Genomic DNA, 16,558 nt, shown 5'->3' with positions numbered 1-16,558 from the left:
AAGCAGCGCACATAACGCACACTGCCAACCGAAATCCATTCAAAAAAGGCGCCTCTTACTGCAAAAACGTGTTCTGTGTGATCGGGGCCTAAGTCTGTTAACCTCACAAACACGCTCAACAGAGTACAGCCTGCTGGCAAAAAAGAGAATGCTACAGTGCTTGTAATAAAACGAGAATTAACAATGGCTTGGCTTTTTGGAGATGGCGAGAACTGATGGATTTGAAACGTTTTATTGAAGAGATAAATTGCCATATGTAGCTCTTAGAATTCATTGTAAAGCAGTATCTATTTTGAAGGGTCATATTCATTTATACTGTCAGGCAGAGCCAAAGCCCACCCAAAACAATTATTCAGTAAAATGCATTCAGTTTTGTTCATCCGCTAAAGGGCCAAAAATGATAGTGTACCTTAAAGAAAATAATGTTATCAGTTAAAAATGAATAAAACATTAAATTTACTATAATTTTACTCAAATTTAAAGGGGTGATGAATTGAGAAATCAACTTTCCTTAAGCTTTTGATATATATAAAAGGTAATCATGATATAAGAATATTCTGTACATTTCAGAGCTGAAAACTTCCTTGTTAGTCAAAGAAAAGGTATTATAGAGACACCAGGCCCAGCCAATGATCTTGTGCTTCATACTTACGTCATTGCGCAATGAAACACACACCTCTACAGCGTGTCTAATCCAGTAGCCCCAGCCCACCGACTCATGGACGGCTCGTGCTAGTTAGCCAACAACAATAAACATGCAGAGGAAGATTAAGATATATGCGCTATTCCTGGTTGTGGAAGAACACAGTCGCTGCATAAGCTTCCTTCTGATCCTAATATTATGTGGGTTTGAACTTTATTTTTAATGAAGTTCCAGCTCACGTAGGGAAGACATGTTCACTTCAGTTCACTGCGGGATCGTTTGTAAACCAATCTCCGGTGGATGCTGGATTTGGATCCGACATGTGAGTAAAACGTGTTTTCATATGTACCGGTAATAGTATTGCATTGTTATAGATTGTTTTGATTATGTGTTCATGTCAAACAGAACATACCTTTAGCACGCTGGACTCAGACACGTATGGGCCAGGGCTCGCAAAGCCCGGCAGGCCGATCAATCTCATTATATTCCGTTCTTGAACTGTGCTGTTGAGACTCTAGACTTGACATTTGAAGCACATGTGCGCGGTTCGCACTTATATCGACCGATCGTGCGGGCTATGTGTAATATAAAAATAATAGTCCAATCAATCGCGGGTGGATGAGAAATAAATCATTGTGTTTGTTTGATAAAGACGTTTACGAGCCCTGTGGTCGAGAGAATCGTTCCGGTTGCCGCTTTCAAAACAATCTCTGCTCTCTCTCATGTGAACTGACAGGGGAGCTGGAGCTCAATAAATATGCTAATCTTCTCCAAACATAGCCGCTGGCGTTTACAGTCTCCAGTGCGGCACGCCCATCAAAACCCAGCGTTTTAGAGAGCTCAAAACCAGTGTAGAAAATAGCCTATTACTTATTAGTTATGATGTTTTTGAATGTAAAAACCACACAAAAATCATTAGTCGACCTCAGACAACAGTATATACTTTAAAAAGCCAGTTCATGAAACCTTTAAATAAATATATTAAATGTAACGCTACCTCCACGTATGACTGTGAGCTGAACATAAGTTTTTCCAGAGTTTTACCAGAGACAAATTCCAAAGGAATATTCCACATGCCCTTAGAGTCCAGCCAGGGATCTGCCAGGAGCTTCACCACATTGGAATGATGTAATGACCTACAATAAGACCACATGTGCAAAATAGCACAATATAAAATATTAAAAAAGCAGCATCATATGGATATGGAACCTGACTAAAAAGACTAGAAAATTTAAATGCAAATAAATCTCTTTCAGGTTAACTACTAACAGCTAACCTCAGTGTACATTAGCACAGAAGATATATTTAGTTTATTATTATTTGTAATGAAATGAATGCAGTTCACATAACATTATAGCTTATTAAACCTTTTCTCAATTCTAAAATGTAGACACCAATCAGGCATAACATTGTGACTTAATGTGTTTGTCCTCCTTTTGCTGCCAAAACAGCCCTGACCTGTCAAGGTGGACTCCACTAGACCCCTGAAGGTGTGCTGTGGTATCTGTGGTAAAATTTTAGCAGCAGATCCTTTAAGTCCTGTAAGTTGTGAGGTGGGGCCTCAATGGATCGGACTTGTTTGTGCAGCACATCCCACAGATGCTCGAGTGGACTGAGATCTGGGGAATTTGGAGGCCAAGTCAACACCTCAAACTCGTTTTTGTGCTCCTCAAACCCTTCTTGATCCATTTTTGCTTTGTGGCAGGAGTATTATCCTACTGAAAGAGGCCACAGCCACCAGGGAATACCGTTTCCATGAAAGGGTGTACATGGTCTGCAACAATGCTCAGGTAGGTGGTACGTGTCACATACACATGGATGGCAGGACCCAAGGTTTCCCAGCAGAACATTGCCCAAAGCATCCGACTGCCTCCACCGACTTGCCTTCTTCCCATAGTGCATCCTGGTGCCATGTGTTCCCCGGGTTAGCGACTCACCCGGCCATCCACATGATGTAAAAGAAAACATGATTCATCAGATCAGACCACCTTCTTCCATTGCTCTGTGGTCCAGTTCTGATGCTCACGTGCCTACTGTAACCATGGCCACTAATCTGCGGCTATACAGCCCTGTTATGGCCAAGCCCTATTATTATAATATGGCCCATATGCAACAAACTGTGTGGACTGTGTATTCTGATACCTTTCTACCAGAACCAGCATATATATATATATATATATATATATATATATATATATATATATATATATATATATATATATATATATATATATATATATATATATATATATATATATATATATATATATACTCACCGTTATATATTTTTCTCTTTCTAAATTTCTTCTTTAGTTAAAACAGTACAGGGCACGTTCTTGAGAGCTGAACGGGTATTTCCAAAGGTTACCTTTTACACCTTTCCAAAGTTTCCTTTACCATAAGTAGCAACTGAAAAAGCCATCTGGAAACACAATTAAAATGGGAATGTATCATCCAGTTACATTATAATCTATATCAAAGAACATGTGAGCAAGTGTTCATTATTTTATTCAAAGAAACATGATATAAGGTGTGTGTGTGTGTGTGCATATCATTGATTTATTTACGTTCTTTAATGCTACAATAATTTTATTTTTAAACAGATAATTTCTCTTTATACATTAATTTCCATTTAAAGTGGCAATTTAAAAAAAAATTATTTAACGTTTTTAACCCCTCGGGTTATCAGAGCATCCTATTGTTTAACCTCAAGCACTAGTTACAGGACAAAATGTAAGAAATGTTGTCCCACTTGTTCTTGAATTCCGACCAGCAGGATTTTTATTTTTGCTTTCCTTGTACACTATGACAAGCCTCAAAGTCTTTTGTAATTTTGTCATCTTTAAGACACTAAGTACTCACTGTAAATATGTTGGATCAAAGGATCAAAAAAGAACAATTATGTGGTACTTTACAGAATTTTAAACGATCAGTATGCAACCAAAAGCCTGTAAGTATAACCAATAATAGAACTTTAAAAATTGATGAGCAATAAATTAAATTCTAGTTGTTTGCATACTCTTGATTCTATCACACAATAAAAAATTCTATATTGATCTATATTGATTTAAATAACATAAAGTATTATATAAACATAAACATATAAATACATTTTAAAAATGTTAAAAAACAATAAATATAAACCACTGCAGTTGTTCAGTCTTTAAAACAATGTCTTAAAAAAACAGCTCCTTGACAATCAGAAATACAGACAATATAGTTGATTACTTCAGTGAAAGTTACATTATAACGCCATTAGATGGCAGCAAAGGCATTCAGTATAAAGACTTGAGAAGCACCTAGCTGTCATTCAACATGGCTTACACACCTTCTAGATAAGTGTGTCCTGCCATGTTAGGCATTTGCTATTATTACTTACATTAAATATTGTGGATAATATATTACCTTTATAGAGGCTGTTTTTGTATTTTCTACATGTTTACACTAGTTTTATTATACATTCTATAGCTATTCTATATTCTATAGTTATATATTCTTTTTATTTTATAAACCATATAATCCTTCCTATTGTATAAGAGCATGTTTTTCTATCATGATCTTACACCTAAATACAACTACAGTTAAACTCTGGATTCTATGCAAGAACCATAGTCTATTTCATTAGGGCAATTCAAATATAATTTAAAGGTGCCCTAGAATGATTTGAATCAATATGTTAAATTGTTCTCTGATATCTACATAGAGGGTATGTGGCTTATTTAAGGGCATTATTAATCTGGCAACCGCAAGTATGAACGCTCTAATTTCCCTCAGACAAAACCAAAACCAGTGTACTATCCGGTGTTTTGGTTATGATACTTGGAGTTTCCTAATGTTACTGTACTAGACAATGCTGTCTCTCTAAGAATCTTTCAATTTAATCAGAAACTGTTTAAACAGTCAATAAGTGGATAAAATCGCTATTTACTGCTTTTATGAACATGCAGGAATTGTAATTGTCCCATTCTCCAGTTTAAGACACTGAGCGAAGCTTGCTTGAAATGGGCTGAGCAAACGAACGATTTTTAATTAAATTGTTGCTGTATCTGATTATAATAAACATCAACCAAGACTGTTGACATTTTTTGTCTGTGTGAAGGGTATGTGAAGTCCTCATGTCCCTTGCACAGCCTAGAACCTGACATTTGTGTCATGAGAGCTGGCGTTTTTGCTATCCTCGAGTGAAGCTGCAGTCCCGATGATTCGCTCCGTCAGTCACGCCTGACAATGAACATGTTCGGACATATGCAAATGTTGGGGACGTACATATAAATGATCGCCAGCGATTGCGTCACGGTTTTTACGTGTTTTTTTTTCATGCATGAGATTTACATATGAAGTAGGAGGCAATGGTGTTTGACACTCACATGTGATGTCCATGTACTGAACTCTTCAAGGTTAATTCAATTTTTCATTCTAGGGCACCTTTAACAAAACAGCTTTAAAGCCTGGATCTATCTTTGAATATGTAAATATGTAACTTTTTAATAGTTTTAATGAATTTCATTGAAGTAGATTGTAAATCAATGAGAGCCTCATGAAAGATAGATATCATGTATATAAGCATCACATTAATTAGGTGTTAACTCTTTGATTAAAAAAAAAAGTTTTTTAAAGGGATAGATCAACCCAAAATATCATTGTTTACTCATTAAAAAATGACAATTGTTTCCACGCAACTATAATGAGTAATTTTTACAAATTACAATTTAGTTATATGAACAAAAGAAATTCAAGTAAAGCTGAAGAAATTTCTTTGAGTAGAAGAAGAAGTTTTATTAATATAGCGCCTTTCCAAATCTCAAGTTTGCTAGTGCTAGGCTACAGTACATTTGCACACCCACATAAACAATAAAAGTGCACGCTTTATATTGCCACATTATTCAAAATACATATTAAAAAGATAAGTCTTTAGCTGGGTCTTGAAGGTAGATAGAGATGATATGTTATGCAATGGTAGGGGAAGGGAATTCCATAATTTAGGAGCATTGACACAAAATGACCTAGCCTGGATGCCAGCCGAACTTAACCCCGCCAACAACATTTTTAGGTCGGACGGTTAGGTCAGGCCTCGATCACAGAGGAAGAGGAGTAATTATCCCCGAACAGAAACTGTTCAGAACTGTTCAATGAAATCATCAGTGCGGGCTTTAGATGATGACAGACAGATGATAAACAGTATCATCATCAAAGGGGCTTGGATTATATTTGTTCAAATCTTAAACGGAGAGCTTGTTTGTATATGCATTCACCTTCACAATTTCTCTCAAAAATGATGATCATGTTGGGTAAGTACTCTGTGTATTATTAAATTATTTTAATTTTTTGAAAAAAAAATTGATTTTTTTACAACACCGGCAAAGATCGTGTATTCCAGCGCGCGTGCAGACAGGGTTGCCAAGTTTTTACAACAAAACCCGCCAACTACTAGCCCTAAACAATACCCAAAAAAATGGTGTTTGGGGGGTAAAATGTGTGTTATTTTGGAAAGGTTGCCTGCTAAAATTCGCACTCATGGGTCTATATATCACATAATAGTCGCTTCAACCCGCGGAAAAAACGCAGACTTGGCAACACAGTGCAGTTAAGCTCTGTTGACATTTGACAACTAGTGTAATGAGTCACTTCGTTGCTCTGATTGGTTGTAGGTCTATCCAATTGAGGTCTTTCCTGGTTCGGTCGACACACGCCCCATAATCACAGCCCAATGGAGCAGTTTCAGACTCATATTCTGACGAGAACTGAGTATGACCACGTCAGGCTAAAAATGACCTATCAACTACAGTGAACAAACGAAAACGAGGAATGGACAAAAGCCCAAACTCAGAAGATATGAGGGAGCAGGTAGGAGAGTAGGTCAGACAGATAGCGGTATGGAGGTGCAAGACTATGCCTTAAATGTTAAAAGTAATGTCTTAAAGTGAATACGTGAAGCCACAGGTAGCCAGTGAAGATCATACAGTAGAGTAGTTATGTGAGCAGAGTGCCTGGTGGAGGTGAGAAGTTTTGCACTGAGTTTTGAACATAATGTAACCTTACAATAAGTTTTTTAGGAAGACCAAGAAATAGAGCATTGTAATAGTCCAGATGTGATTTGATAAATGCAGAGTGAGAGAAGATCAAAGATGTGCTATATTATGTAAAATGCTAAAACTAAACTAAAAACTAAACTAGTTTTTAACAACAGAAGAAATATGAGAGGGAAAAGATAGAGATGAACCAAATAGGACACCAAGATTACGGACAGATGAAGAAGGCTTAAATCTGCACTATGTAACTATTCCGTCCGCTAGAGGGCGCCTATTCAAAACAAAGGCGTAGTTTGCACAGCCGGTGGAAAAGAATCGGAATAGGACTCTGGCAGAAATCATGTTCATGGATGTGGTTATTAACGTTACTGTAGTGTGAAGCAGAGCAGGACCAAGTGTTGAGGAGATGAGCAAGGCAGCTGGAGTGATTGTTGCCGCACACACGGCTCATGGGACTTTTATGATGACGGGACACAGTCGCGGGCGCAATTTTCAGTTTTCTGGTCATTAGTTTGAGGTAATGCAGCTCTTTTTATCATATTAGATAGATGAATATGAATCTGTATTTAAACTGGGTCATTAATGTAGTAGAAATGTGAAATTATTTTTGAATTTGGTGCTTTCTAGACTGAGAAAAGACAGAAAATGTATTTTTGTCTCATGGGGATGAAAGACTACAATTCCCAGAATGCTTCGCTGCCATTCCCAAAGCCACCGAATCCCTTTTACTTTCCCACCACTGCATTCATCTTCATCAAATCATCATAAAATCAGTTCAGTTAGAGAACAAACACTACAATTAAAAACTGAACGTGTCTGTTCAATATATTGTGATTTAACCGCTGAAGAAGTGTCAGCACACACGCAGCAAAAGTCAGATTACACGCACCTTTTGACGGGAAACTGAAAGAGATGTGGTACAAGAATGAGAACATCATGCCATTAAAGGTAAGATAGGTAAGAATTGGTTAAAAAACGTTTTTTTTCCAAATTTGTTTAAACGTTCTTTATATATCAATACATAATTAAAATCTAAGTACTCTAAAAAAGAAAGTATACAATTTGAGTGTCTGTAGACCTCTCAGGACTGTTTTAAAGACAGCTCATTATTTCCATTCACTCCACCTTCTCCCTTCTGGGCTCTTTCCAAAGCCACGCCCCCAAAACATATGAACGCGCCTCACCGGCCGCTCAGCTGGAAGACGCACGAGCAGTGTGCATGTAGTCACATCATGTCAGAATCACATGTAATAAAACATCTAACTTTATCAGTATGAATATAAACAAATAAGATGTCTTTTAAGCTAGAATACCATACTGGTAAAGTTTAAAATATATATTTTTTGTTTAATTCGGTAACGAGCTGGTTATATTTATAAGGCAAAGCTAAAAACGGGTAGCATTGATACATTTTTTCCCCCCAATAATATCAGTTATTAAACCGAAAAAATGTATAATCAAAATGAAAGATTACCTGTCCAGCAGAAATAAAGCCAGCAATGAGTCATTTTTCAGCCCCTTTAGGTCCCTCAGTTCTCACCATCGTTGGAAAGCCACGCCGATATTTACTCGCGTTTGATTTTTTTGTTTATCCAAAGTCTTCTTGTGCATTGCCTTTACATGTAGGCCTACTGTCTTCCTTTTTTTGCATTGTTTGCCTTCGCTGACTGCAAAACCCGGCACCGGGCATTTTGAATGCTTTTGCTCTTCGTAGGTGTGCGCATGTGTGGGCAGATCCTGTAGCGAAAGCGGTGGTCGCCATGGTACCGAGAGAGAGTGACAGTCGCCCAAGCCAATCATTTGTTTCGTCCCGAACGAAAATAATGAGCGGTGTTTATTGCAGATTAAAAAGTCTAGAGTCACTTGATTTTTATACTCTCCTTTTCAGATTACTTACATTTTAATTATGTATTGACATATACAGAAAGTTTAAATAAATTTGGACAAAAGTGTTTTAGATCATTCCCACCTAGCCCACCTTTAACACACCTGTGTTACAATAAAATATTTTTTCAATTAGATCATCATAGGCAATGGCAGGCACAATTTCATGCAAGCATTTTGTAAATATTGTGAGATTATTGTAATCAGAGAGCACCATTAAAAATACACATGATATGAATATTAGCAGGCAATCATTGTGTTGTTGTTGATTGGCTGATTTAAAAAATAATTGATAGATAGCTGATTCTTCAGATCATGCTCTCAAATGTGACTCCCATATCATTAACTGAAATATCACTCAATCATTTTCCAGTATCATGGCATCACCATGTCATGACAAATGATTTAATTCAGTACTAGGCCACTTCATATTTCAGTAAATACAGATTTTATGATGGTGATGATGATGTCAGGATTATGTGTTTATAGATACAGAAATATATAGGCCCTAGCCATAAATAAGTACATAAGTGTGACATGTGACCTAAAGATAAGTATTGAAAATATCTTTCTGGTTATGCACTTCTTTCATGTCAAACAGGCATTACAGTAAACACGTTTTTGTTATCGTCTTTCCGGGAAACTTTTCACCATGTCATAATGTTAATCTGGGTTCAAAGTCTAAATACTATTTTACTTTTGCTTTTGATTCAGTTTAACCAGTAAATATAATATGGAGAAAACATTGAAACATTATTGGTTCAGTCAGACGTGCATATATTTACATCAATATACAATATTATTTAAATTTGTTCTCTGTAGAGGACATAATATTTTAACAAATTTCTATGAAACCACACATTTTGTATTTTATAACAGTGTCGCTGGCCGCACATCACGCTTGGCGTCGCGAGCCACTGCTTACCCTTGCTTTATGCAGTCTTTTGGAGGCTTGAGATGAGTTTCTCTGACTTTCAGGCAACTCAGCTGCTTTCTGAAAGTTCAGTTAAGTTTTAATGGCAACCTGTCAACACATGTCCAACTTATATTCCAGCTTATTTAACTTTATTTACAGAAGAAATCATTGAGAATACAGCATGTCATTTATAAAGCTTCAGAAGTACTTAGAATTTCATTACACAAATTATTACATTGATGTGGTGAGGTGACCAACCAGCCTTTATTTATTTGAGTAATACTTGATCTCATCAGTTTCAACAGCCTGGCCGTTCCTCATGACTATACGTTGAAATGTTTGAAACCCTTGCTCAATGTTGTTGTGGTGTCGAGTCAGTGTCCCGTTTGGTGGTGCAGACCCCTGGAGGCTGTTGTTACTGTTGAACTGAAGCAATGCCTGCATTTGAGAGAAAATATAAAATAAATGTTTTTTTTTTTATAAATGTTTAGCATCTGACTGACTAGCGAACCTTTTTGTTTATTTGGTATACATATCCTTTCAGTTCATTTGAACTTCATTGCTAGCAAAGATTTTTTTGTTGACACTCATAATAATAATAATAATGATGCATTTTATTTAATGGGGTCTTTCATAACACCCAAGTTTACCTCACAAGCAAAAATATACAGATCACTACACAAGACAAAACACACTACTGACAAGCCGCATATACAGATAAAATGCAGTCAAGTCTCAATAAAACATATTATAAAAAAGCCTGTATGAAAAGATATGTCTTAAGACACGTTTTAAAAGTCAATAAACAATCACTATTGCGAACATCAAGAGGAAGGGAGTTCCATAAGCGGGGAGCAGCATAACTAAAAGATCTGGCACCCATAGTTAGTCAAATCTGAGGTTGTAGCACAAGAGAAACTTGAGATGAAGATCTGAGAGCACGTGAAGGAATGTAAACATGAAGAAGTTGAGAAAGGTATTGAGGTGCAAGAGAAAACTCTTACCAGAGAAAAGGGGTTGGGATGTTCCTCGGGGTAACACTTACATCTAAACCTTAAGTTTAAAAGTGAGTCATGTAAGAATTGATGCCGCTTGAAGTATGTTTTAGAGCATTTAGACATATTCACAGGTAAAAGCACATCTCCTGCACATCAAAAAGCCCTAATTCATATGAAATAAATACATACGGCAATGATCCATTGTAGTTTTTCATTAACCCACAGTTTTTACAGGATGTTGTAGCCTATAGTGTGATGAGAAGAATATTCATTTTGTCATATTTTATTTAATTTATCTTTTTTTGTTATTTAACTTTATTTTAGATTATTAAAACAGTAATACACTACCAACATTTTTTTTTTTAATGAAACAGAATTATCTTTTTGACTGAATAAAATAAAAGTCATTAGAATATTTAAGATACATTTATTTTACACAACAGCAAATAATTCAAATGTAAATAAAATGGGTTTCATATAAATGTAATTCGCTATTTCCTTACCATTTTATTTGGTAATGCTTCTCTTCAAAATTGTGAAGGCAAAGTGTGTTCTTGGCAAAGTTGTTTCTCACAAGTATAGAATGACAGAAATCTCCACCCATCCTTCAACAGGGATGTTCAGAAGGAAGACAAGAAAGAAACAGAGAGGAAGTAAATGAAGGAGAAACTTAAGGCAATTACAAAATTCTAAATTTCAATTAGAAATTTTGTATTAAATCATTTTTGACAATATGGCAAGCAGATTCGTCTATTATTATAAATGAATAAGGCATGTGGTAACATAGAAGAATGCTCCTCATTGGCAAAATCGTATCTGCCATTCATGTTAATTTTTATACAAGTATATTAGCAGGATTGCACACCCTAAAACAAAACTCACTGTCACAGACTGCTGATCGAAGATCCAAATGCAGTTTTATTGGGGCAATAAAAAATCATGATCCATGTGTTGTGCAAAAAAGAGGGTCAAAACCAAGGCAATGCAATACAAGCAATGACGTAGTTCATTTTTTAAAATATGTTTTGAAAAAAAAACCGCCAGATTTACATGCAAATGTTGATGTGGTGTTTAAATGTAAGTAGTTTCAAGCTTGTTTTTGTTTTTTACAATGTATTACCTCAAACAGCTAGTTATGGTAAACAGGTGTTTACTGCTTTTTTTTTTTTTTAAATGTTTAGAACAGTACATTTCTGTCAAGGCAAGAAACATTTCATAGTCATTTTCAATTTAAAATTATTTTCATTCATATAACTGGCATGAGAGTGCAACGAAGCTGAACGTGTTGGAAAACTTGGCATAGCAACGTGATACTTCCTGCCTGTATGTCCAAGGAAGGAGGTCTCGTTTAATTCTGATTAAAGGGGGGATGAATTGAGAAATCAACTTTCACTTGAGCTTTTGATATATAATAGGTCATGGTAATATAAGTGTATCCTGTAAGTTTCAGAGCTGAAAACTTCCTTGTTAGTAAAAGAAAAGCTTTTATAGACACCAGGCCCAGAAAACGATCGTGAGCTTCATTCTTACGTCAGAGCGTTGCGAAACACCGCCTCTACAGAATGTCTAATCCAGTAGCCCCCGCCCACCGACTCATGGATGGCTCGTGCTAGCTAGCCAACAACAATAAACATGCAGAGGAAGATAGCAAGATATATGCGCTATTCCTGGTTGTGGAAGAACACAGTCGCTGCATAAGCTTCCTTCTGATCCTAATATTATGTGGGGTTGAATTTAATTTTTAATGAAGTTCCAGCTCACGTAGGGAAGACATGTTCACTTCATTTCACTGGAGAATCGGTCGTAAATCAATCTCTGGTCGATGTTGGATTTGGATCCGACAGAAATTGTGCAACACACTTATGTGAGTAAAACATGTTTTTATACGTAATAGCATTGTTATAGATTGCATTGTTATAGATTGTTTTGATTATGTGTATGTAATCTCTCTCTCGACTTGACATTTGAAGGGCGGCGCGCAAGCAACGCGCGTGTGTGTGTGTGTGTGCGATTCCCGCTTATAACGACCGATCGTGCGGGCTATGTGTAATATAAAAATAATAGTCTAATTAATCACGGGTAGATGAGAAATAAAACATTGTGTTTGTTTGATAAAGACGTTTACCCAAAAAGGAAAATGTGACGTTTATCTGCTTACCCCCAGTGCCTCCAACATGTAGGTGTGTTTGTTTCTTCAGCAGAACACAAATGAAGATTTTAAAATCCAACCGTTTCCATATAATGCATGTCAACGGGGCTTTTTATATGAGAGCCACTATGAGAGTAAAAAACACATACATATACGAATCCATATTAAACCCTGCGGCTCATGATGATAAATTGATGTCTTAAAACATGAAACGATCCATTTCTGCGGGAAACCGAACAGTATTTGTTATTTTTGTACCTCATAGCAGACAAATTTTATCTAATGTTCCCATCCGTCAGTACTTCTGTCGAAGAAGGTCAAAACCCGGCTCGATCATAGAAATTTGCCTCATTCGACCGATCTGCACATGCACTAATGAGGCATCGACCGATCGTTTCGTGTTTTAAGACATTAATGTATCATCACGAGCCGCAGGGTTTAAAATGGATTCGTATATTTTTTACTCTCATAGTGGCTCTCATAAAAATCCCCATTGACATGCATTATACGGTTGGATTTAAAAATCTTCATTTGTGTTCTACTGAATAAATAAAGACACCTACATGATGGATGCACTGGGGGTGAGCAGATAAACATAACATTTTGATTTTTGGGTGAACTAACCCTTTAATACAGTTTTCAACACATGCCTTTTCACAACTTTCCAAATTCTTGTCAGTGTTGGTAGTTTTGAGTAGTGTATTCTTGGTTGTTTATTCTGACATATCAAGTTCAGCATCTTTAATAAAAGGTGTGATAGGCTCATACTACAAAAGATTAATCATAGAAAAAAAGTACAAAAACATGTTTATTTAAACATTACATTTATTGGGTTTTAAAGTAAGATAAGTCAGTAGGTATTAGTCTGAACATACCTTCCCCATACACACAACCCTATAACACACCTCCATTTCACAGTGCCACAAAAGAATCCCATAAACAAATTAAACTAAGGCAGAAAGTTGTATGAGGTTTATGCATTCTGTCCGGTTGCCATACCCAGATAAGAAAGGAAGCTTCCCCGTGTTTTACAAACAGATCCTGATGTTTCTTCAAGGGAAATGCTATTCTTTCAAGAGGTACAGGATGATACTTTAGTCCACAGAAGTAGAAGGAGGTTTAGGAGGCTTCCACCTCAATGTTATACATTTTATGGCTGATAAAAGCCTGGGCATATTAGTGCCAACAGCTATTGCAATGCCCTCTAAGACCTATCCCTAGGTCAGGAAAAGACCACAGCATGTGTAAAAGAGTCCCTCTGTCCACTTTACCTCTGGGACAGAGCTTTGAATAGGTACCATTAAAGGTGTGTGTTCTTAGGGTGTAATAGACACTGTATATCACATTAAATTGGATAAGTTTATGATGGCTATTGAAAAACAAAGTCTAAGCTTTCTCGCACATTTTCCTCTTCATCATCACTAAATAAGCGCTCCAGGTCTTTTTCCCATTTAGATTTAACTTTGCAAAGATTACCAGGTGTCAAATGGGACAACTAATATTTTACTGGTTTGTACTTCAATGGTTTGTACATCAATGGCAAATGAGAAAAATGTTGCTGAATAAACATAAGCAGGACATTAACTAAAATAAAAATCTGAGTGTCACGAGCCTGTGCCTTCTTCAAAAAAACGAAAACACATCAATCAATGGAGATTGAAAGGATGTTCAGTAACTCAACATTTTTCCAAACACATGTTATTTTTTAAGAATCTTTGGTTATTTGCACTTTCTCATATTTAATTATTTTCCCTCCCCTTGTGACAATCTCTTTATATTCTAAAGCTCCTTTCTCCTCGTTGTAGCGTTCCTGAGTCACTTTTCCGGTTTCTGGGAGAGGGCAAGGAAATGACATCAGAGACAGCTGATGGTTTAAGGCCTGACCTTTACCTGGAACTAATGCCTTTCCCATCTCTCTCTGTGGAGATGGATCCTGTAGATAACACAAGACAGGAGATTTTCTTCCCTCCATCTTAGGAACATAAGCTGCTGGTGGATGTAATTTTAGATTTGCCCTGATTTCAATTCCATGTGGAACATCTCTTTGGATGTCTCTTGGAATGTCTCTTTGGATGTCTCTCGGTCTGATGTCTGTCTGGTGAACTGAACCAGCTCTCCTAACGTCAGCGATGACTCCAGCCATAGTAGCTCTGTTATTGGGATTGACTTCCACCATCTTGGACACAGCATTACAGAATGGCTGGTCTTTGAGGGTTTCACGAATCTTGAAGGCAGACACAGATTGGGTGGGTAACCTGACCCTGGCGCAGAGTTCAGCTATGATTTTACCCATGGCCCAAACGTCTGATCGCTTGTCCCTAACTCCACTCATCAGCAGGATCTCTGGAGCCGAGTACGCTTCATTTCCCAAGTTTACGGCAGAGCTGAGTCCGTTTTTAAAGAATTTAGCCAGTCCCAAATCAATTATCACAGCACGATGAGTTTGATGCTCCACCTAAAATGGGACAAGAGAAGTTAGTTCTCGGAAAGAAATCAATCAATTGAGACCAATTCAATTAGACTTTTGATCGCAATATGAACTCAAAGATTGCTCAATGAATTCTTAAATTGAACTTTTGGAGTGAGATCCAAGATAAAGTTGATACTCTTAAAAATAAAGAATCCAAAAGGGTGTTTTTGCATTGATGCCATAGAAGAACATTTGAATCATCTTAAGAAACTTTTTCCACGATATGGAAACGTTTGTGCAATGGAAAGATTCCATGGATGCTAAAGGGTCTTCATGGAACCATAGATGTCAACAGAGAAACCTTTATTTATACCTAAATGAAACCTGGTTGAGAACACCAGAAAAGTAATGTCTAAGTAATAACAAATAAAAACTAATTTTCTAGGCCCACATTTGTGTCTGGCTCACCATGATGTTGTCAGGTTTGAGGTCTTGGTGGACGATGTCTTTACTGTGCAGATAAAGCAAACCCTCACACATACCAGTGATGATTGTGGCTCTCACTGTTGGCGTCAGCTGAAGAAGACACAGGCACTGTTGAATTTTGGCTCAACTAATACATAAACTAACAGAACAACTGTTACACATCTTTACCTGTATTTTAGAACGCTGAACTTTGAAGATGGTCGTCTCAAGATCTTCCCCAAAGATGAACTCCAAAGGAATGTTCCACTTTGAGTCTTTCAGCCAAGGATCATCGAGAAGCTTCACCACATTTGTATGCCGAGCATTACTGTTAAAAAGTTGTTTCATGGTTATACCTTTAAGCTCAGTATATAAAAAGGAAGAAATTTAAAATATGTGTACATACTGATAGACTTTGCATTCTCTCTCCAGCTGTTGTCTGCTGATGAGGTCAAGAGGAACTCTCTTCACAGCAGCCCATGCGTCTCCAAACTTCTCCTTGTATATTTTCCCAAAGCAGCCTCCAGCGAGAGTTTGTGTGGAGTACGCCATCTAGTGATGCTGTTAATACACAGCAGTATGAGAAACTGTAAACCCTCCAAACGCAAATATCTTCAGTGTTTAAATTCTTGTCTTCAGGCTTTCAAAAATATTTTCCATCTATCTGTCTATCTGTCTTTCTGTCTATCTTGCCAGTCATTGTTCATTTTTATATGCATGTGAAATGTATTCAAAACAGGATTGTCTTGAAATACACATTACCAGCAGCACATGTAATATGGGTCATCTGGGTAATGTTTACTGGAAATCCCCACCATTAGTCAGCTTGTATAACCACGTGGATAAGTTTTGAAATGTCTGCATAGTTTTAAAGCTATAAAGTCATACAGCTTTATTACCTGACATTATCATCCCGATGAATGCAAAGCCAGCTAAAAGACTCATTAACTCAGGGAGTTTAACTGGAATGCCTTTGGGCAAAACCTGCTTGTATTAAGCCTGTACATGCTAACGGGAAAATGTTGTCAAACAGGTTTTGTGTTGCAAAAGAAAATCATTCAAAT

At 36.8% G+C, this 16,558-nt stretch overlaps 1 protein-coding gene and 1 long non-coding RNA gene across 2 annotated transcripts; one reads left to right on the top strand and one right to left on the bottom strand.

The window, feature by feature from the left end:
* The first annotated feature begins 783 nt into the window (after positions 1 to 783).
* LOC137083575 (uncharacterized) lies at positions 784 to 16,063 on the top strand. The gene is made up of 3 exons (XR_010906524.1): positions 784 to 965; positions 15,695 to 15,807; positions 15,927 to 16,063. It is a non-coding gene; the product is annotated as an uncharacterized lncRNA (long non-coding RNA).
* zmp:0000000881 (calcium-dependent protein kinase 2) lies at positions 13,317 to 16,046 on the bottom strand. Its single transcript, XM_067449534.1, has 4 exons — positions 15,901 to 16,046; positions 15,684 to 15,822; positions 15,498 to 15,605; positions 13,317 to 15,074 (listed from the first exon to the last, which is right to left on the bottom strand). The coding sequence occupies exons 1-4, from the start codon at positions 16,044 to 16,046 to the stop codon at positions 14,325 to 14,327; spliced, it is 1,143 nt and encodes a 380-aa protein (XP_067305635.1). The 3' UTR covers positions 13,317 to 14,324.
* Positions 16,064 to 16,558: the final 495 nt, after the last annotated feature.

The sequence above is a fragment of the Pseudorasbora parva genome, chromosome 7 (assembly GCF_024679245.1).
Source record: "Pseudorasbora parva isolate DD20220531a chromosome 7, ASM2467924v1, whole genome shotgun sequence".
NCBI lineage: Eukaryota > Metazoa > Chordata > Actinopteri > Cypriniformes > Gobionidae > Pseudorasbora > Pseudorasbora parva.
Note: the sequence above shows the minus strand (reverse complement) of the source record. Positions and strands in the feature narration are given on the sequence as shown.